General features: G+C 41.0%; 1 protein-coding gene across 4 annotated transcripts in view; it reads left to right on the top strand.

Moving 5' to 3' along the window:
• IFFO1 (intermediate filament family orphan 1) overlaps nt 1-17,146 on the top strand; it is a 390,911-nt gene extending 373,765 nt beyond the window's left edge. For all 4 annotated transcript variants that reach the window (XM_044079576.1, XM_044079573.1, XM_044079577.1 and 1 more), the window contains one exon: nt 14,074-17,146. In XM_044079576.1, the coding sequence (XP_043935511.1) occupies nt 14,074-14,176 (103 nt within the window). In that variant the 3' untranslated portion in view covers nt 14,177-17,146. The remainder of the gene's footprint in view (nt 1-14,073) is intronic.
• The last annotated feature ends 5,638 nt before the right edge of the window (nt 17,147-22,784 follow it).

The following is a 22,784-nucleotide window of genomic DNA, read 5'->3' as shown; positions in this document are numbered from 1 at the left end:
TGAATTAAAATGGGTGCCCTTTCCAGAACTTGCCATTAATGCAAGCAGTTATGGTCTTATAGTTTCATAGGATGTTATAGGTTCATAGGAAGTTACTAGGCTATTGACCACAGGGTCTTTACAAGCCTAGCCATTAAATCCCAATATAATACTAAATGAGATGAGAGATATCATCTATGTCCAATATTTTTCTAGCAAGGAGAGGAGAGGAGAGAAGAGAAGCAGGGCCAATTCCCAGCAGAGATTTACGGTTTCCCATCCAGTTGTCCAGGTTGCACGTAGAGTCATGGAGGTGCTCTGCTTGATATGGATTGGGAGCCTATTCCAGATGAGTGGCAACCTCTGAGAGATGTATCTGTTTCTTCAGCTGGTTTTATTTATGTCACTGGCTATATTGAGGTCCCTGGAATGGGTGACTCTAGTCTCATTTGACTTATGGATGTGCAGCATTTTCATGAGATGTGGGTCAGAGATGGCCTTGTAAGCCAGACATAAGTCACCTCTAAGTAGTCTATATGCTACTGAGTACAGTGACAGTGACTTCAGTCTGTCCATATAAGACATGTGCTGGAGACCCTGAATTTTCTTAGAAATCTCTGGGGTCTCTCAAGTTGCTGCAGATGTCTGGTATGGTACATACCAAAGGGAGCATTATAGTCAATAACAGGTCTGGTGAGGGATGAGTACAGGGGAATTATAACCTCTTTTGCTGTTGATGTGATGCCTTTGATAATCAGGTCTCTCACTACAGAATTGGTACCTGTGGTGGTACCTGTGGTATTACTGTGCATTTTATAATCAGCATGACATTGTTTTCACCAAAGGGAATGATGATGCATTTTTAGTGTTTAGTTTAAGATCATGGCTTTGGCACCAATCACTGGTCTGTGTAAGCCCCTTTTGAAGAATGCTGACATTGCTAGGGGATTCAATGACAGCACCTAATTTGCAGTTATCCACAAACTTGGTTAGCCATAGCCCATCCGTTTTGGCCTTGACTTCTGAGAAGTATATGCCAAACAAGAGGGACCCCAGCACTGACCCTTGTGGGGCCCCACTGGTGACAGGTCTGCTTTTAGAGGTGAAGTTTCCCACTTTGACTGAGTGTTGTCAATCTGTGAGCCAGTTTGCAACCTACCTGACAACACAGGAGTTGATATTTAACTGGGTTAGTTTGTCAGTGATGCCAGAATTGGGGATTATGTTGAAGGTCTTGGCCAAGTCAAGATAGGCTGTGTGCTGTCTATGGCTCTGGTCACATTCTCAAAGAAGTCCAACAAGTTTAACAGGCATGATCTAACCTTGACAAAACTGGACTCGGATGGATCTATGGTTTGGAGGACACCTATATCCTTATTTATGAGATTGATGATTATTCATTACATAGCTTTAGCTTTACAGATGAGGTTGGATAAACTTGTGGGTCTATAGTTATCTGGGTCTGTTGCTGAGCCACCCTTGTGGAAGGGAATAACAGTCACTATTTTCCATTTAGTGGGGACAAAGCCAGTACTCAGGCTGTGGTTGAACAGGGTGCCTCATGGAGTAGCTAGCTCTTGTTTAAGAACCTTAAGGACGCAGCCTGGAATGCCATCTGGTCCAATGGAGGCTGTGTTCTTAATCTTGGAGAGAGCATTGACGAAGTGCAGTTTGGAGATGCAGGGAGGAGATGATGTTGAAAACATGGCTTGCGGTATGCTTGGGGGAATGAGGGATGAAATTTTGACCAAACCTGGCTTCTAGCAGGTTTGCATTTTTCACAGAATCGATACTGTCCACAGTTAATTCGGCACACATCTGAGTCCTACCTTTTAGGTTGCAGACATAGCTGAAGAAAACCTTACTGTTATCCTTGGCTATGGTTGCTAAATTTTTCTCACAGTTGCTCTTTGAGGATTTTGTGAGTTGTCTTATTTGCTTGTTTAGGCTGAGGAGGGTGCTTTTCCAATTCTGGGTTCTCTCTTTTGTATTTTTAGAAATCAGCTTCTTTTACTTATTGTATAATTTGTTAAAGCTAGGTTTCCACAGCATGTTTTTTTTTCTTGCTTTAATCCTATCAGGTATGGCTGTATCTCTATATTTGTGTTGATGTTTATATGGGACATCAGTGTATATCTTAACATAGTTGTCAATGCTATCTGTGGAAACTGGAGCTTGGAAGTCAATTGTATCATCACTTAGATAGGTATAGTTAGCTTTGGTGAAGTTTTTTAGCCTGACTTCTCCTTTGGGGAGTTCTGGTGCTATTACTACTTTAAAAATAACTGATTTATGGTCTGATTTAACCAGTGCAGGCCCTACACTTGAGGTGTTGCATCGGTCACTCATATTGATGAGGACCAGGTTTAGAATATTAGAATTCCTTATGGGGTGGTGCAATATTTGTTCCAGGACATTTGAGTTGACAACGTCCAGGAACTTTTGTGTGAGTGGTTTGGGCTCATATAAGTATCCCAATTAATGGAGATACAATCCAATACAAAATTGCAATCACCCATGACTAAGTTGTTACATTATACTTTAATTGTACCAAGTAGGTCTTAATAAGCTATGTGGGCTTCTTGGTTCATGGAAAGGGACCTGTAACTGGCAAAGACATGAAGGGGGGGGGGTCTTACCCATGGCAATCTGGACGGAGTAACTCCATAGCGTTATCTTCTCTAACCAGTCTAGATGCGTAATTGTCATTAATAAAGATAGATACTTCACCTACTTTGGTTCTCACATCTGCAATTTGCAGTCTGAAAGTGTGGAAGGCATTTTAGCCTTGCAAGGCTTGGGTACTTTCTGTGGCCTTGAGCCAGGTTTCTGTGACTGCACAGATATCAACATCTTCCAGGGAGAACATTGCTTCCAGAGAGTGCAGCTCCTGATTTAAACTCCTAGCGTTTAGCAGTATGACCCTGTTTCTTTGTGTTCGATATTTTCATGTCGTGAATTGTTGTTGTGACCCTGCCTAAAAAAGGCAATATGGGGGAGGCAAGTTCCTTAGCCAGTAACCAAAAGCCTAGAGGTGCCAGGTGAAGTCCATCTCTGGCAAAGCAGTGTGGTCTATCCACCACGCTGACAGGAACTGGATCCTCTTAGAATGACACCAGAAACTTAGCCAATTATTGAAGTCAATCATTTTTTGTTTATATTGTGATATCATCCTAGGCGAGGGTAAAATGCTGCTCAAAGCTAGGGACATACCTACTTCGGACATGTATTTAGAGATCTCAGTCATGTCTCTCTTCATATAGTTCAGAGAGGAATGTCTCAAGTCATTCACACCAACACGAAGTATGATGGAGTCATAATGGTAGTTGTTGTTGAGAGACTTGAGTGCATGTGTGATCTGACATATCCCTGCACCACAGCTGACCGCAACATTCTCCTTGTTTAACCTGGTGAGTGGGGCATGTGTATGTCTCACTATAGAGTCACCTATAACTAAAATATTTGGAATAGATGTGCATTGTCTTAATGGCTTATTTGGTGAGACTGAAGCATTGTCAGCATACAATACCATGGGATAACCTTGATTAATACTTATCATAAGATCTGTTCACAGACCGTATAATAAAAAAGCACACGTAGTCGCCAAACCACATTAAGGGCTACATCTCACCCAGCAGTAAAAGCAAATTAATGTCAACTTTTTCTGCACTCAAAACTGTTCAATGGAATGTCTCTTTGATGGCCTCTGTTCTGGTAATACACCTAAAATGGAGTATATTTACAACAAATGTGCCAAATTTGTTCATCTTGCCTCATTTCAAACCTACCATTGTGATGTCTAACAGAAGTTATATTGGATGTAATTTCACAGAAGTGTAACATCCCTCCTCACTTCTCTTACTGCTGCCTTTTCCCACCCACTTGTCATACTCTGCCTTGTACTTGTCATTTACAAAGCTGCATTCCACTGAAACTGAACTTGTGAAGCAAAGTGGAAGTTACTGTCAGACTGGAGATTCTGTCTTCTCAGTTAATAGTAGTAATATCTGGAACAATCTACCTAAGGCAAATAAAAAGTTGTAACAGTACTATAGAGTTTAAGAAACAATTGTTGTACTTTACCTATGTAAGTCCCTTTGTTGGGATGCTTGCAACAATACTGTACCGCTAGCAAGTTCACTGCCCATCTTTGCAAACATATCCTTTTGTTGCAAGTCTTATCTGTTCTTTTCCATGTCTTCTTTTCCCCTCCTTCCTCTCTCTCTCTCTTTTTTTTTCTCTAAGTAAAATTTGGAGGATTTTTGTATTATAAATACATAAGGCTTTATGTGACATTTCACATTCCCATTTCCAGTTAGCATAAATCGGCTCTGTGACACTGAAGAATAAAGCCGTGGCTCCTGACAATAATCCAGATGTCCTGCGATTGATTAGTAGCCAAATGGCTGGAGGATCCCAAAATCGAGGATAGTAGTGTGCTCTCATTAAAGTCTTGCTCATTCTGAGGAGGGAGGTAGCTCAGGCCTTTACAATACTGACACCTAGTGGTAGTTGAGCATCACAGCATTGGTAGCACAAGGCCAGGGTGCATACCATCAAGGTGGCTCTGGCATTTTAGCCATGATTAAGTGCATAACCACTAATTATCTTTAGTGCTCTAGCCATGATTAAAGACATGCATTGAATTTCCTGTAGCACTGGGCAGTCTGAATCTCCATCTGTCTTCAAATGCTGTACCTTTAGATATTATTATTTTGTGGTGCAGCAAAAAGAATTCAGGCCATAAGTTGCAAATGGATATAATTCTCCAGTCTTGGGTTTGATTCCCTTCTGTCCCCAAAGTTATGCAGATCAGCTGTCTTTAATCACCCTTGAAAAGAAGCAGTTGTACTTAGTAGCTGTTACTTGTTTAAGCAGCAAATAAACAAGCAGACACACAAACTGGTGAACAAGCAAACTCAATTTCCAAGTCCTTCCTCTGTGTTTGGGACAGTGTTCTACTTTAAAGCTATTGATGCACTTTAAGTAACCTCTGAGGAATTTGACAACTGTGTTGAGTTAGAAGATTTTACAAGATTTCATGTTTCAGTTCAGGTTACTTCAGAGTAGCACAATCTGCTTAGTGTTATGTTTTTAACAAAACATAAGATAGTAAGTAAGATACTATTTTGTTTTTGATATATAGTATTTACATGGATTACTTGACAGATGAGATCAGACAGAAGTCCCCGTGGACTATGATGTTTGCAGATGACATTGTGATCTGTAGTGAGAGGAGGGAATAAGCGGAGGAGACCCTGGAGAGGTGGAGATATGCTCTAGAGAGAAGAGAAATGAAGGTCAGCAGGACTAAGACAGAGTATATGTGTGTGAATGAGAGGGAGGACAGAGGAATGGTGAGGATGCAGGGAGTTGAGGTGGTGAAGGTGGATGAGTGTAAATACTTGGGATCAACAGTTCAGAGTAATGGTGAGTGTGGAAGAGAGGTGAAGAAGAGATTACAGGCAGGATGGAGTGGGTGGAGAAAAGTGTCTGGAATGATTTGTGACAGATGAGTACCTGTAAGAGTGAAAGGGAAGGTCTACAAGAGGGTAGTGAGACTAGCTATGTTATATGGGTTGGAGACAGTGGCATTGGCAAAAAGGTAGGTGTCAGAGCTGGATGTGGCAGAGTTAAAGATGTTAAGATTTGCACTGGGTGTTACAAGGGTGGACACGATTAGGAATAAGTATATTAGAGGGTTAGCCCAGTTTGGAAGGTTTGGAGACAAAGCCAGAGAGGCAAGATTATGTTGGTTTGGACATGTGCTGAGGAGGGATGCTGGGTATATTGGGAAAAAGATGCTAAGGATGACGCTGCCAGGTAACAGGAAAAGAGGAAGGCTTAAGATAAGGTTTATGGATGTGGTGAGAGAGGACATGCAAGTGGCTGGTGTGACAGAGCAAGATGCAGAGGACAGGAAGAAATGGAAACAGATGATCTGCTGTGGTGACCCCTAACTGGAGCAACCGAAAGAAGAAGAAGAAGACTAATGCCTAATGATGTTTGCACCTTACGCTATTCCCATACATGTCTATCCTCATCCTATTGTGCTCCAACCAATCCCTTCTATGTTGCCTGCTTCTTCCATCACCAATATTTATGTGTCTGGTGGCTCTGGCCTATGTCTCTTCCTACTAATGTGTTTATGTTCACCTCTTTTTTTCTGTACTATTTTGTGTTTGTTTGCCCCCACTTACTACCTTTTTGATCCTTCTCTTTTCCCAGGTCTGTGATACCATTCCCCTCATCCTTCTTTGTGTGTGTGTGTGTGTGTGTGTGTGTGTGTGTGTGTGTGTGTGTGTGTGTGTGTGTGTGTGTGTGTGTGTGTGTGTACCCCACAAAAATGTACCTGCCTTCCACACCCGCTCTTTCTTATCTGCTTTCCTTTTCTGTATACCTCTGTTTGCCATATTCCTCCTTTTTTGTATCTCTGATGGTCATGTTTACCTCCCTTTAACAAACTCAATAGGCATCCAGCTTCTTGACACCAGACAAAAGGTCCAAACCAACAGCAGAAGGTATAACAAACAGATAAACAAAAAATAACTGTTGAAGGCACAGACCCCAAACGATGCTCTGTTGTTTAAGAACGTCTTTATTAAGCACCTTTCATCCAGAAAGTGATTGAACTTCATCAGATACCAGCACTATCTGGATGAAATGCACTTAATATAGACGTTCTTAAACAATGGAGCATCGTTTGGGGTTTGTGCCTTGAATAGCTATTTTATGTTTACCAGACAAAAGGTATTTGCACTCTGCTGCAAGCAATCACTTTGCAATTCTTTCTGCCACTTCCTCACATTTTTCTGCAGCCCATGCTGATTTATGCAGCCTGCTACAGTCATGCTACATTGTGTGCACTCCTCAGTGAACATCTCATGAGATTGACGTAAGCTAGCGCATAGCTGCTGTGGGCAGTAGTAGCACTCTCATGAGTCCATGTAGTACTGCTTGGCTGCGGCTATCATGCTTTATTGCTGACTTGAATTGTTCTCTTCCGAGTGACGCTATCTGCTCTGGTTACCGCTGTGTTCACATTCAGTTTATAAGTGCTTTTTTGCTGCTGTGTATCACTGCTATGTGCCACAGCCTTTGCTCAAGTGTGTAATACATTGTGTGGATCCCAGCCAAAAATGTAAACAAAGCAGAAACATTTTGCAGTGAGATAAATAAATAAATCATGACATTCTATATTAGGACAGGCAAATAAAGCATAAGAAACATTTAAAATAGGCTATGTAGGTAACGTTGGAAGGTTTGCATACAGGTATCTAGATAAAGCAGGAAGTAGTTTCACATGGATATGTGGATAAAGCAGGAAATGTTTAAAAAAGTTATATGGTTATATGGATGAGTAGTAAATCATTGGCTCTGAAACATATATAGATAAAGCGGAAAAAAGACAATACTAGTATATGTGGGTAAAGCAGGAAAGTCATACAATAGGATATGTGGGTAAATGAAGTGAATTAGTTCATGTTGGCGAATGCATTTTGGCCAATGATTCCATTTGGTTATCAGAAGAATGTTTATCCCAATAGAATGAGATCACATTTCATCATGCTAGGATCTTGGAATATTTTGTATTACTAAACAGAGGATCGTTTTGTCAATAAACGGAACATTCAGAAGCAAAGCCACGTATCTAATATATACCAGATACATGTAGGCAAAAATATTTACATCCTTAGATTTCATTTTCAAACTTACAACCTAATGGCCTTCAAAATAATCGATTGGTGTAATGTCGATATTTTCTACTTCCTGTGTCTTTATGTGCATCAAGATTATTTTTTAAGGAAGGTAATAAACGAGCTCTCTATTGAAATGCCGCGACTTTGACTGCTGAGTCCCAAAACATGGAAAAAATGAAAACGCAGGAAAAGAGTAAATACTGAATATCAGTCTTCTTTAAACTTAATTTTTGCGGGAGGGAAAGCTCACCCCACAATGTGATTGTCCCACTGTACTCATCCCTCATTAGACCCATTATAGAATACAATGCCCCGTTTGGTATGTACCTCTCAAGACATCTGCAACAACTGGAAAGACCGCAGAAATACTTCACTAAAAGAATCACAGGCCTAAAGCAGATGCCCTACGCTGACCGCCTTAAAAAACTCCAGCTATACTCCGTTGCATATCGTCTACTCAGAAGCGATCTCTGCTTAACATACAAGGCCATGTCAAACCCAGAGCTGTTGGACATGCTACACTTAAAGAAATCCCAATCCCTCAGAGCCACACGCTCCAGGGAATCTAAACCTTGTCGTCACAATAAACAAAACATGCTGGAGGGATAGGTTCCTAACCCAGAGACTCCCCAGACTCTGGAATAGATTGCCCATACATGTCAAGCAGAATACCTCTTTGGCCCTCTTCAAAAGGAACCTTGATGATTGGATGGGAGAAAGGAAATTCACCCCGGGGGTCACGTCAGTTGCCCTGCTAGACAGGGGTCCAGGGAAGTAAATAGTGTGGGAAGAAATAGCCAGGGAATTGATATGGCTAGGCTTGTATAGGCTCTAGGGCTGATAGCCTAGTACCAGCCTATGAACCTATGAACACCCCACAAACCTCTTTATCCCAACTTTGAGATGACCATATCTCAGAGAAGAGTGAATACTCTGAGAAATGCAAATCTCTGACTTAATATATGTAAGTCTGTTTTTTCTTTTTGTTTTCACATTTTGGGACTTGGCAAAATGAATCCCAACATTTCAAATTGTTACCTAATGGATGACTTTTGATTCTAAGGGGAGGCTTGCTCCATAATCTTGGAAGTTGTTGTGTAATATAGCGGTTACTTTTTTCTATTGTTGATTTTTCTTTATAGTAATAGGTTCCCCAATCTGGCGTTAGCTCCTCCAGTGTTGCTTGCCAAGCATTGACTTTTAAATAAAAATGGTTGCAACATTGCCTTACAGACCAGTCGAAAGTTATATCTAAGTAACCTCTAAGAACCCAATTATAATGATACTTCCTGGCACCATTCTGAACAGCTTAAGTTTTCCAGCCCTTTGAATTTTGTAGTAAGCAATCATATTTTTTTTAAGTTGTTTGAGGTGGCTTGTTTGAAAGCTGTAAAATGCATCATTACATTCAATAGTGGTCAGATCTGTGAAGTATAAACTGATATAATGATCTCTGCTGAGACTAGACATGCCTTTTAAAATTAGATCGGCTACAAAATATGTTTTTTCTTACTTTGATAACTACACAATCGTCAATATTTGTTGCCTACCCTTGTTATTAGATCTTAAACAGTGATGCAATTGTTTATATTTTGACCATTTATTTTGTAATCATAAATGGTGCCCTTTTTGCTAAGTCTAATGATGCTATATTTACAAACATTAAAGAAATATTCTGCATTTCTGTAGACCATCTTGGCTAGGCTTATAAGGGCCTCCAGGACAATAGCCTAGTATCATCCTATGAACGTATGAACCTACGAACTTTGGCATGTTTTGTTAAAGTAATATATTACCCAGTTTGCAATCATCAGCATATTTGGTTATCTGTAGTACATTTCTATACACCTTTCACATTTATGTTTGAAAAATAGTCCAGAATGACATGGCCTCAGTGGAGTGCCCCATGAGGCATCACTGGTAAACCCCATTAGGATCGACAATTAACACTTTTACTCCGGCTTTTTTATTCAATCATTCAGCCAGTTTGATTGGCAGTAGATTTTCATGAATGCCGAGCTGCCAGCTCGATGTCCAACCTTCAAAGAAGGCACGCCCATTCACGCATGTCTTTCAAACGCCACCCAACCACCGGGAGGACATGCAAACTCCACACAGAAGGCACTCCCTGCACTCCAGCTGAGAATCGAACAGGAGAACCTCTTACTGTGAGGCAACAATGCTACCGCTGCACCACTGTGGCATTCAATCATTCAGCCAGTGTTTTACTCAAATAAATTATGTATGGCTTGACATTTAATGCTTTCAGTCTGTCAGTTAGTCCATTATGTAAGGTAGTCTAAATGATTCAAGAAAAGCAGTATGCAGTGTCAGCCCTTTATGAAGTGCTACTGTTATATCTTTAAAGAATAACACCATATTCAGGAAAGCAAGATATCCCTTTAACAAACTCAGATTTGCACCATAACACTAGTGTTAAGTACTGTTTTCTGTAGCTTGCGTAACTAGATAGGTAGTGGTTTTAATCTCACAGCCATCAACTTGAATATGTGTGTGGGTGATCATACAACTCTCAGTCTGGAGACATTTTTCCACCCCTGGTAACTGTCATTCTGACAAAACACCCCTAAGAGTTGACCCAGTAGTTAGGGACTTGAGGCACACATGGACAGTAATCTAGCTTTTGACCATCACGTGTCTGCATCAGTGAGGAAATCATTCTATGTTGTGCAGCTTATAAACAAAGGTATGGCATACAGGCTGAAGAAAGTCATTGTTCCACTGTATCTGGCATTCATCAGACCTACCTTTGAGTACAGTGCCCCCTTTGGTACATATCTAACCAGACATATCCAATAATTGGAATGTCCATAGAGGTTCCTCAGTAAAAGAATACAGGGCATAACATGTCTTGTGCAGACCACCTCAAAGCCCTATCCCTGTATTCTGTCTCCTACAGGCTTTTGAGAGATCTATGCCTGCCTTACAAGGCATTATCACACCCCACTCTGATGGACCTCCTGCATATCCGCAAAACAAACAGCATCAGAATTACCCATTCTAAATACTTAAACTTTGCTTGTGAAATAAGTAGGACCTACTGGAGAGACAGGTATGTATCACAGAGACTAACCCCTTCTCTGGAATAGGCTCCTCATCCATGTGAAGCAGAGTTCATCCCTAACCAAATTCAAGTGTAACGTGGACAATTGGATGGGGAACAGGAAATTCATCCCCGGTTTGGCACCTGTGTCTCTAATGGACAGAAGCAGCCTGTAAGTGGTTCATCTCCCAAGTCCCTGCTTACACTTATCAAGGGTACCAGAACTTATCAGAGATTTGGGATGCATGGCTAGGCTTAAAAAGGCCCTTGTGGTTGTTAGCCTAGTAAACACCTATGAACCTATATAGTTCCACTACAAACAGGTCTACTGTCTTAATAAGGTCCATTATGATTCTTTCCATGACTTTGCATAAAGTATTGGCCAAATGGATTGGACTAAAATAGTTTGGGTCTGATGTCCCCCTTCCTTTATGGATTGATATAATCGCAGCCTGTTGGCATTGGTCAGCGACATGTCCACATGCTAACATTTTGTTTAATATGATTGATACTTGTTTAGGTGTTTAGTTAGTTTTTCCTTGACTTTATAGGAAACCATCAAGTATTCTGACTGACCCTATGGAATTGACAAGTTTATAGTTTTGTTTTTGGCAGCAGTTTCTGTCTGTAGTTATTCAGAAGTGTAGCTGGTTCAACCAATGCCCTAGGCTAGTACTATGAAATAGTGACCCACTCCCTCAGCTGTTCCACTGAAGAGCAGAAAAAAAAATGGATGTTTCATCTACTGGCACACCAATCAGATGGCCAGATGCATGACAACCCCCTCTCCTGCTTCAGCCATTCAGGTCCCATTCCTGTGGCATGTCCCCAAACCTCCTTCAATATATTTTATTTAAAACAATTCTTCTTTTAAACTATAGCAAACTGCTTTCTACAAATGTAGCAAATAGTTGCTACCATTTATACCCTGCAGGCACAGAATGCTTCAGCGCTCCTGTTTTAGTTTAAAAAAAAATCTTTTTAAACTGTAGCAAACAGTTGTTACAGTTTATACCCTGCCCGCATGGAGTGCTACAGCACTCATTTTTTATTAAAAAAAAAATTACTTTTAGACTGTAGCAAACTGCTTGCTACACAGGTAATTGCTACAGTTTAGGTCACATATGAAGGTTTGACTGCAAATGTAATACCGGCTTTTAAAAGCTGGTATTACATTAAAGAAAAATTGGGAACACCTGATTGTGCCCCCCTAACACTTTGCGCCTGGGGGGCAGTTATCCATCTCACCGTACCCTAGCTGTGCAACTGCTTTCCTTGTCTTTAACTGTTGCTTATTCTGCAGTCTGCACAATTTTTTTTCTACAAGCGTATTCACTGTGTACTCTGGTTAAGCAATCACTTTATTATATATTGATATGTTGCATTCACTGATTTTTCCATTTCAGTTTTATGATGTGATTAAGGAATACTCTATGGTTGTTTTAAACTTTCAACTCGGACTGGGTTCATAGTTAGATATAGAAATTTGATAAGAGACTTAATTGTTCTAATCAATTATATTTACTTTTATGACTAGAAAATTTTTGAAAGCTCAGCAGCACTTGTTTAATGTTGTGCATCTAACTAGTTTTTTGATACCAGTGAAAAAAAATAGTTATGTAATTTGCCTTACTGGTACATGTTTATGACCACAGAATTTAGTAATGCCAGTTATCCCTAGGCCAATTTAATTTGGGTTATTAAAGATGGTGTTTGAGTATGTATGTATGTATATGTATTTTACTACATTGTGGTTTCCATCTGTAAAATCTTGAAAAAAAAATGGTTATGAACAAATTTGATTTTATTCTTATTATTCTTAAAAAATGGTATAATGTCACTTCTGTTATTTTGCTCTTGACAAATCATAGGATCTTAGGATCATTTTAAGTCTAGCCATTTCAACCCAATGTAATACCATAGAGGTACTAGTCAATACCCAAGATTGCATTTAGTGATGGCTGCCCATGTCCAGGAGAGTTGTGGGCACTGTACCTGGTAAGAATTTATGGTGCCCCATCCACTCATCCAGGTTCCTCTTGAATAGTGTCATAGAGATGCTCTGTTTCACATGAATTGGTAGCCTGCTCCAAAGATGTGGCAGTCGCTGGGAGACCTGTTGTCTGAGTAATAGCAGATCTCATTATCTAAAAATTGAAATAAAGATGTCTGGGGTGTGATTTTTGGATAAACCAGGAAAGATAACGTTAGTGTGATGGACAAAGAGGAACAGTTTCTTGTGTTATACTTGGATGAAACAGTCTGGTGCAGCCTTCAGGATGAATGCTTACTGCATCACATAACAGATCACATTTATCCAGGATCCTTGTGCCGATCTTTTTCTGCTGTTAGTGTCATACGTTTTGATCATTCTCATCTTTGGTGTTTGGTCTTTGAGGGTCCATCTCTTTCCACAGGCTTCCTCTTGTTGTCGAGTAACAGAGAATATGATAAATCATTGAACTAGCGGGTAAGGTCTTATGTGGTACATTTAATCAAATATATGAGACCTGTGGATTTTTGTAGGCTTTTCTCATTAACCAGGAAAATATTGTTTCCCAGCTATGCTGTTTGCTGCTGTAATGTATAGAAAAGTACTCACGTCCACACACACGACTGCTTTTTTTTGTCTTTTTTGTTATGTACAGGTGTGATATTCTGACTTCCAGACTTTTTTTTAGAGTGTTCTGGTAATTATTTGGTATTTTCTACATCTTGCACTCATGGGGAGTTGTTTTCTCACTCCTTCCTTTGGAAGTACTTTGACTGTAGATTTGATCCCACACTTGGGTTTTTGACATGGTGAGTGGAAGTTTAGTTACCAACCAACCTAGGTTAAAAAACAACTGCAGTAATCAGCTGAATTCAGGACATTTGTTTGCATAAGTGCCCATTTCCAGGTGGGACTAATGAGCACTATCTGGTTAAGTGACCTGCTCAGAGTTACATGACAGACTAGTGGACACTGTAGGATCCAACCTAGGACTAAAGCATGAATCTTCAACATCTTTATATTCTTAATTCTCTATTGCAAACTGCCAGTTTTAGTTTAGTAAAGATATAAGTATCAGATTGCCCAGTAGTAAGTGCCAATAAAGCAACCTGCTGATAACTATTAGTTGAGAGAATTTACACTGTAATTCTGTCCACGGCACTTTAACGCCCCCAAGTGATGCTGTTGTTTACTGGAGGTGGGAGGGGTGGAAAATTTTGTTCTATAGCTCTGTAGATCTTGTCAGGTAGAAAGAGAGTGCGGTACAATCTGTCATATCAAGGTGTTATTCAATCTGATATTTGTTGTGTAAACCATCTGAATTTTTTTTTGTCTAGGAAATCTCCTTCAATGGCTACAGCCTCGAATGGTGAAGTGGGAGTGACAGAAGACGCTGCAGACTCTGATCGGGAAACTGCATCCGACACATCCTTGAGATGAGGGGAGCAGATGAAAACAAAAATGAATGAAGGGACTCAGGAACCACAAACCCTCATGTGTTTTGTGAGTCTTGTGACTCAGTGGACCTATTTTATACCATCAGGGACTTTACTTCACACGCTCATGTAACAACACAGATACAGAACTGTAACGGCTTGAATATCTGTTGACAAAAGTCCTGTAATTGGCTGCTTATCCGTTCATTTCAGGATTTGAAAGTGATACAAATTGCATAAAAGTCTGGACACAGTATTTTTATTTCTATTTATTTATGTTTTTGATGTGATTGCTGTTTTATGTCCATGTCACTGACGGTGTAATTTTGTAACTTTTGGTAAACTTGCATTATTGTACTGTCTCTGATAATGTGACTCTAGCCAGGGCTGGCTAACGGTGAAATAGTTTGGATAACATTGTAGATTTTTTTTAGATTGCACTTTTGTCCTCTGTTTGAATTATATGGCCTTATCGGGATTTCTGTAAAATGCAGTAAGCCCTGCATTAAGTCACACATTTATGTAGTCCCTAACAGTGTGACTATCAGAGTTTGTCTGTAATGCAGAGGGTCTAACTAGGTAGATGTACTATTTTGATGAGGTTGTGACAGCGTTGCCCTTAACTAAAAATGCAGTATTTTCAGGGCTTTTTTACATTTATTTTATTAACTTAACTACATAAGTACTTTTTTTACCTTCAATGGGAACTGCAGAAAACTAAAGCCATAATTATATTGCTTTAGCAGTACAAAAGCCGTGTCAGCGTTTGACAATAATTCACTTAATATGGGCCCATACCAGGAAATATCACAGGCTTGCTCTTTGTGCAAGTGTCATATTTTAGAGGTCACTTATAAATAAACTGGACTGGGTTCCATATTGAATAAGAGCCTATTGTTTGATCGGTCCCTGGTGATATAACCATATCAAGGTTTGAGTGCAATATAAGTTTGTGTAGCAGGCAGATAGTCTCTGCTCTCTGGTAAAATCAGTGTTCTGTCCCAAAGAGACTAAGTTAAATATTAATTAATCTACAAGTTGTGTGAAATTCTGCTTCAGCTAGCTGACAGACCCTCTTTTTTTTCAGAGTGACCAAGTTCCTACTAAGAGAATGTTCCTTCCTTCATAGCACTTTTAGTAGGTACCATAGCAGTTTCTGCCTGACCATCACCAACTCGTTAGGACGAGTAGACTGTGTCATTTATTCACTTCGTGTTTCGATCAGTCTCATTCTTCCACTGTCACAGCAAACCATGAATTATTTATGGATTCATACTTCGCTACGAAAGCTGTAGTAAGAGCTTGGCTACTGCTGCTTGTAATTAGAACGTTTATGACAACCAGAGCTGTACTGTCACAGCCAGGGCTTCAGGCAACTCCACCTAGGAGTTACCTGACAGGTGCAAACTAAAATAGAGTAAAAGACACTTTAAAGGGGAATGTATTTCATTTCCAAAGATGTGGTTAGGTTATTAGAGATTGGGCACTAGGTTAAATGAAAAGTTTGCTGGCATTGACACCTCAGTGAACTGCTTATATGATATGAACTATGATCATGTCTAATAACTTGTATTAACCACTGAAAGTTAATGTCAAGGACTTGTGTACGAAATTACTTACAACAGCAAATTGTCAGGAACTCTTAAGTTGCACACACTTGAGTGTACATTTTCTACCACATCAGAAATTAGTGAATCTTGTTCTGCTGTGTTTTGGAGGATGTTACAGGGAGAAATGGGGAAGTTTTGAGGAATTATTAGTGCCTAGTATTATGTAAGTAAACCTGCTGCCTCCAGAGTACAGCATAGATCACTCAGAATGCAGTGTGGGAATGGAAGCTCTGGACTGTTGCATTGCATGGAAGTCCTTGTAAGGTGAGGGTAGCATGCCGTACATTTCCTGCCCCCCCCCCCCCTCCACCCTTTCCAACCAGTTGGTTGTTAAATTATAAATGTCTGTGGACTTTAAATTCCTGTTACAAGTATAAACGTGTTTCTCTCATCTCATGTTTGTGTTTCTCTTTTCTCACTTGCCTCTTTCTTTTGGAATTAACAGATTTCAGAGTTCCTCCTGAGGAAAGGATTTATTTTTGCTAACCTCAGTAATTCTGTAGGTGTCATTTGGGAATTGTGCTTTCTCAGATTATTGCAGCATAACAAAACTGAGTGCAGCATTGTGCATAAGGGCATGTGGAAGGTCAGATCTGTTTTGCCCAGTTTGTGACAGTGTGGTCTTGTTAACAAAACAGAGGGTGATGCTGTTGTTTGATAAGGTCCTGTAATACGTAATAGATATATAAAGTAATTTATCAGGTGAAATCATAGTTTGTTAAAATTATTAGAAAATATGTTTTGGCAAGTCTCTTTTATCAGGCAGTGGTGTAGTTCAATATTTATTTATGATTTTTTTCTTGCTGTTGTCACATAACCCTCTGTGTCAAAGGCATGCAGAGAGCATAAGACTAAAGCACTATTTTTGTGTCAGACGAGGTTTGAGTTTTTTTTCTGACGTTGTGTCTGTTTAGGCTTAAATTGAAGAACGGTCCCACTTTGCTATATTCCATGTTGGCTCATCATGAAATTTATCTGGAAAGACACAGGAGGAATTACAGGAAGTGCACTCTGCATTACCATGTGTAATGGGAATGAGGCTGTGGAGATCAGCTAGCATCATCGTAGGATACATAGGAAAGAGAAACATGTTGCACCTTTCACTTTGACCCCTAGGGGGTTGCTTCTCATTTCATTCTGTCTGGTTGTTCTTTGCAGATGCATTGTGCTTGGCGTTAGTGGAAGGCAGGGCTTGGGGTATGCTTCGATATATGTGCAGGTTCTGATAATTGTCAGAAAACCAGAAAAAAGTTGAACATTGATCTGTGATTTATATATATATTTTGGGGGATAAAATAAACTGTGGGTTACATAATGTAAAAATATATATATTGCCAAATAAAGAATGCCTTTCATTTTCTACATTTTGTGACTATTTTGTTCCTTCATTTTGTGTTAACATGATACCTTGTTGAAAAAGCTGGACATTCTGATGTAAATATGAAAATACAGCATGAAATTATGAGTCTCAATTACAAGGGTCAAGATAGATCAGTTTTTTTCACAGACTATGAAGTATTTACAAAAATCTATACAAGCTTCATTTTCTAATGGATGTTCATGATTTATGGTACCCAGTTTACCAAAGGTGATTACATTACTAACTGAAGTATTCAGTTTCAGTACTGATGAAAAGAAAATAAGGCCCTGAGTTACAGTGCATTCTTTCTTATTTCCACTAATGCTAAAACACAGTCCGCAACAAAAATGTATGACATGCTAACAGTTATTAAAACCACTAAAAGGAGATGTAAGCGAACCAAAAAAAAAACCTGGAACCTGAAAAAAGTTCGCTGGAAGAGCCAAATGAGGGTCAGAAACCAGAAGTAAATCCTCTTTAATTTAACGCCAACAAACAAATATGTTTTCGACACAAGTAGAAAGTCTTCCTCAGAAAAAGCACACACCACTCAGAGGGTTTCAGTGTTTTTTATCTCTATCCTTACATCTGTTGCTTAGCCACTTCCAAAGTGAAACAGAGTTCTAAGGTGCACAGTACACCTTTTGATGTCCAGCACAGCTCCCATGTCCAAAATGCAAGCCAAAGGTACTAGTATAGCTCCCAGGTGCCCAGCACATCTCCCACGTATGGAGTACAGCTCAAAGAACAGAGGTGCCTGACATAGATGCTATGTCCAATGATATGCTGACTTTATATAAGCAATGCTGCTTCATATGGAAGTTCAATAGTTTGTCAGTTCTAGAACATTCTGCTTCCATGGTGACACGCATCCCATTATTCCTCACCCACACACCTTTAAAAGCAGTTGCTAATTTTCTGCTCTCTAGTTTCGAACAGGCTACAGGCAATGGGTCTCCTCCATAGTATATTGTTTCTCAGCATCCCTTCTGAGAGAGGTAAGCAAGCTCTTGTATCATCATTCCTCGCCTTTCAGTGCTGGCTTCACCCATTATTCAGATCTGGGTAGTAATCAGGGCTTCATCCTCATACACCATTGACCTGATCTAACCATGATGTATTCTACAGTACAGTGTTGCAGACAGGAAGTGGGAGTGTTTTGTTAATATGGTGTTTCCTACTTTGAAGATGCAGAACAGTGTTAAGAGGCAAAGCCAATCCTCCCAAGTGGATGCTGGTGGAACCGCCCCCGTCAATGTGCATGCTATTATATTTTCTTTTTATGTTTGATATCAGTGTTTTTTAATGTATTTTGTTAGTTCAGATGTTTTGGATTCAATACAACAGCATGTAATGTTCCTGTTTTTGTTAGTTCGTTGTAGAGCCATTTTTTCAACATGTATTGTCTTTCTTAAATCCATTCTCAGTATTTTTTCTGTTTTGCCAAGGATTCATTTAGTCTCTGGGCAATGCTTCTACTTCCCAGATGGTCATCGTGTTACCCTGCTGCAGTCATCACACTTGGGTTATCCTGTCATCAGGCGGTCCCGCAGTCGGCCGGAATTCCAAAGTCTTGGTCCGGCATCGGTTGCTGTCGCTTCTTCCCTGATGTCAGTGCGCCAGGGGTATATATAATGCATCTGACGCCATTTTCTTCAGTCTTTCTTGCCGCGCGGTGCCCGAAGCAGAAGCAGTTCGCAAGTGCAGGTCGGCCGACTCCTGAGATTTTCGAATTTCAGATCGAAGTCTTCAATAAAGCTAAGTACCCCATTGGGGAAACTTTTCTTGCCTCAGACCGATGTCAGAAAAAGTTAACAATTGTATTTCTTGTGGGAAGCAAATACCTCATAAGGATTTTCATTCTTACTGCATACCTTGCCTAGGCCCAGACCACGACGTCACTAGTTGTCATTTTTCTGCTAGGTTTAATAAGCGTACTATAAAAAGACGCTTTGATTTCGCACAACACTACTTCGGTAGAAAATGTAACTACACTATGCCGTCGGAGCAACCGACTACCGGCATGCACAAAAAACGCAAGGATAAGGACAGGCAGTCTAGACCCAAGCCAGACTCCGAGGCCTCGGCTAGTCCAGTCTCCGGTTCACCGGTCTTCAGTGAGGCTCCGATGCAGCCCCTGACTACCGCAGATCTGGAATCTGAGACCGCTTCGGAACTTTTGGTGGAAAGTACCAGGCCGACGCAGCCATTTTGTTCAGCCCCTACCGACGACACCGCTGAAAAAGATGTCGGTGCTGCAGAAACAACTTCGGTTTCTGAAGGCGTCTTCAGACCGACGACGCTCACCATTAAAACATACCCTAAGACGAAGACTCCTATTAAACCTAAAAAGACTGCACTTCAGTCCCCTGTTCAAGGCCCCATGCCTAAGAAACAGATGCTCAAAATGGCTGAAGATTTGATCTCTTTAATCAGGGGTTCCCAACCCCCTCCTGACAAAAGGCCTAGACAAGAGGAAGATTATGCATCCTCTGAACAAGTGTCCATTTCCTCAGGCTCCTCAGAGGACCAAGATTACTCCTTCTCCCCTTATGAAGATTCTGATGCTGAGGATTCCATTCCCTCAGCTTCTCCTCCTGAAGACTACTCCTTTGGGGAAACTTTACACACTATGAGGGAACATTTTCACTGGGAAGGTCAGGACTACTCTGACTCAAAGAAAAGGCTCAGAGAGTTTCTTTAACTCCCCCAGCACAGACCACGTGCCATCCCCCCAGTTTTAGACATTGTGGATGATGTTTACTTAGAATCCAGTTTGAACCCAGACTCTCTGCCTCCTGCTCCGGCCAAACCTGACAGATACTATAGAGTGCCTGATTCCCACAAATTTCTTTATAAAAGCCCTGTTGCTGATCCAGAGACTATCTCCCAGGGTCCCAAAGGGGCTAAGGCTTCTATGGCAAAAAATCCTGTATCCTCTGAAAGGGACTCCAGAGCACTAGACAGGTGGGGGAAAAAGGTTTACACCTCAGCCACTCTAGCTATGGGAGCACTAAATTGCTAATTTCACATACTAAAGTATCAGCAATTTCTTATCTCTCAGTTAAAACAAAGAATGAGCACACTCCCTCAACAGTCTGAATTGAAAGAAATGCAGGATCTGTTGCATGCAACTGAACAGGTGGGCAAACATACTTTACAATGTGGGTTTGATTCTTTGGAGGTTTCCTGCAGAGCAGCTGTCACTGGGTCTGTTATACATAGGCATGCTTGGTTAAAGGAACAAACTCTGCCTGATCATGTTAAAGCAAAGCTTCTAGATGCTCCCTTACAGCAGGATGTTCTTTTTGGAGTTAAAGCAGAAGAAGTCTTAAAGAAAATGGAGGATAAGGCAAAATCTATGCAGACAGTCAAAGATTTCCTACAGGTACAGCCCCCTCGCTTCAGCAGAAATCGGCTAACAAAAAATTGGTCCTTTCCAGCTACTGACAGACCACAGAGGGGTAAAAACAGACGTCCAAGAGGCAGAGGACAACCACGAGCCCAGTACAAACCTCGCCAATGGGGCACTGCAACACAAAAGGGAGGAGAAGACAGGTCCCAAACTACCAGAAGGCAAACTCAATGACTTGCACCTCATCTGGCCAAGCAACACTCTCTTGGCAGCCCCCTTGGGAGGAAAACTCGCACTTTTTCAGACAACTGGCACATTGTCACAAAGGACAAATGGGTCCTAGACATAATTTCAAGAGGATACAGATTCCATTTTCGCACCTTGCCAATGAAAAGAGGAATGCCAAACCTGCCACAAAATCAATGGGCAGAGGCACAAAAACAAATTACAGCTCTCATGGACATGAGAGCCATTCAACTGGTACCTACTCGAGAGCAAGGCCAAGGAATTTACTCAAGACTCTTTCTAGTCCCCAGAAAGGACAATGCCTGGAGACCAATTCTGGACCTTTCTATTCTAAACACCTTCTTACAAGTACCCAAATTCAAGATGCTAACACTACTGCAGCTTCTTCCCATGTTGGGCAAGGAAGCATGGCTAGTAACGTTGGACCTCAAGGAGGCATACCTGCATGTCCCTATCAGACAAAGTTGCAGAAGATACCTCCGTTTCATTGTAGGTTCAACCCATTACAAATTCTCTGCACTGCCCTTTGACTTATCTACTGCGCCCAGGGTCTTCACAAAATGCCTGGCACCAGTAATTGCATACTGCAGACAAAGAGGAATTCAAATATACCCATACCTGGACGACTGCCTCATCCAAGCAGAAAGCAAGGACATCCTCTTACAACATCTGGCTTTTGTAAAACATCTTCTAAGTTGCCTGGGGTACACAGTAAACGAAAAGAAATCAAAACTAGTACCCTCACAAAATATGACATTCCTGGGTGCCAGCTTGAATACAATGGCCCAGAAAGCTCATCTGACACCAGACAAACAACTACAACTGACTCAATATTTCAAAACAATGGCAACAAAGACCCAACTACCTGCAAGAAAAATTCTGCAGGCCTTGGGCTTCATGGCATCTTGCATACTACTAATACCATTTGCAAAGCTGCATATGAGGAAATTACAGTGGTACCTAAAAAGCGTATGGTCTCAACACAGCCACAGCTTGGACACAATGATATCTCTCATTCCCTGCCTACAACAGGAGTTTCTATGGTGGTCACAGGCATGTCACCTCAACAAGGGTCAGCCTTTCACCTTGCCCCCAGCCAGGCAAACTATGACAACAGATGCATTGGACTATGCCTGGGGGGCACACATGGCAGGACAGTGCGTTCAAGGTGTATGGACTGCAGATCAAAGGAATCTGCACATCAATCAAAAAGAGATGCTAGCTGTACAGAATGCTCTCAGCCTTCAAGAATCTATTACATTCAGGACAACTTACAATAAGGACGGACAACACCACAGTAATGTGGTACATAAACAAACAAGGGGGTACACACTCCTACCCTCTATGCAGGCAAGCAATGACCTTGTGGAACACAGCTCTGGCTTACCAAGTTCAGTTACAAGCTCAATTCCTGCTAGGAAAGAAGAACACATTGGCAGACGACCTCAGCAGAAACATCATGGATCCCCACGCTGGATCCACAAGTATTTGCAATGATAACTCAAAAATTAGGCCTTCCAGACATAGACCTGTTTGCCAGTCCTCAAAACTATCAACTAACAAAATTTTGTACAAGGACACTTCACCATCAAGCTTGGAAAGTGGACGCACTCTCATTCAGTTGGAAAACCTGACAGTATATGCCTTCCCTCCATTGCCTCTCCTCACAAAGGTGCTTCTGAAAGTCAGAAAGGAGAGACCACGACTGATACTCATAGCCCCAGACTGGCCACACCAGCACTGGTACCCACTATTGAGGAATATGGCCCAGGGCCCACCTTGGATTTTACAACAAATTACCCATTTGCTCACACAGCAAAACAATCAGATTCTTCACAACCAGCTCAAAACCTTAAATCTGGCTGCATGGCAAATCACCTAAGCATCCAGCCAGCTCCTCTTTCCCAAGCAGTTATGGATGTTATTCTGGAAGCTAGGAGGCCCAGCACCAGGAAGGCCTATTCGGACAAATGGAAAAGGTTTTGTGCCTGGAACCAAGCCAAAGGCCAAAACACAACTCAGCCTCGCATGCCCCACATTC

Source organism: Protopterus annectens, chromosome 8.part0, assembly GCF_019279795.1.
Source record: "Protopterus annectens isolate FY-2018-M chromosome 8.part0, PAN1.0, whole genome shotgun sequence".
In the NCBI taxonomy this organism is placed as follows: Eukaryota; Metazoa; Chordata; order Ceratodontiformes; family Protopteridae; genus Protopterus; species Protopterus annectens.
This window is presented reverse-complemented; position numbering and strand designations above follow the sequence as displayed.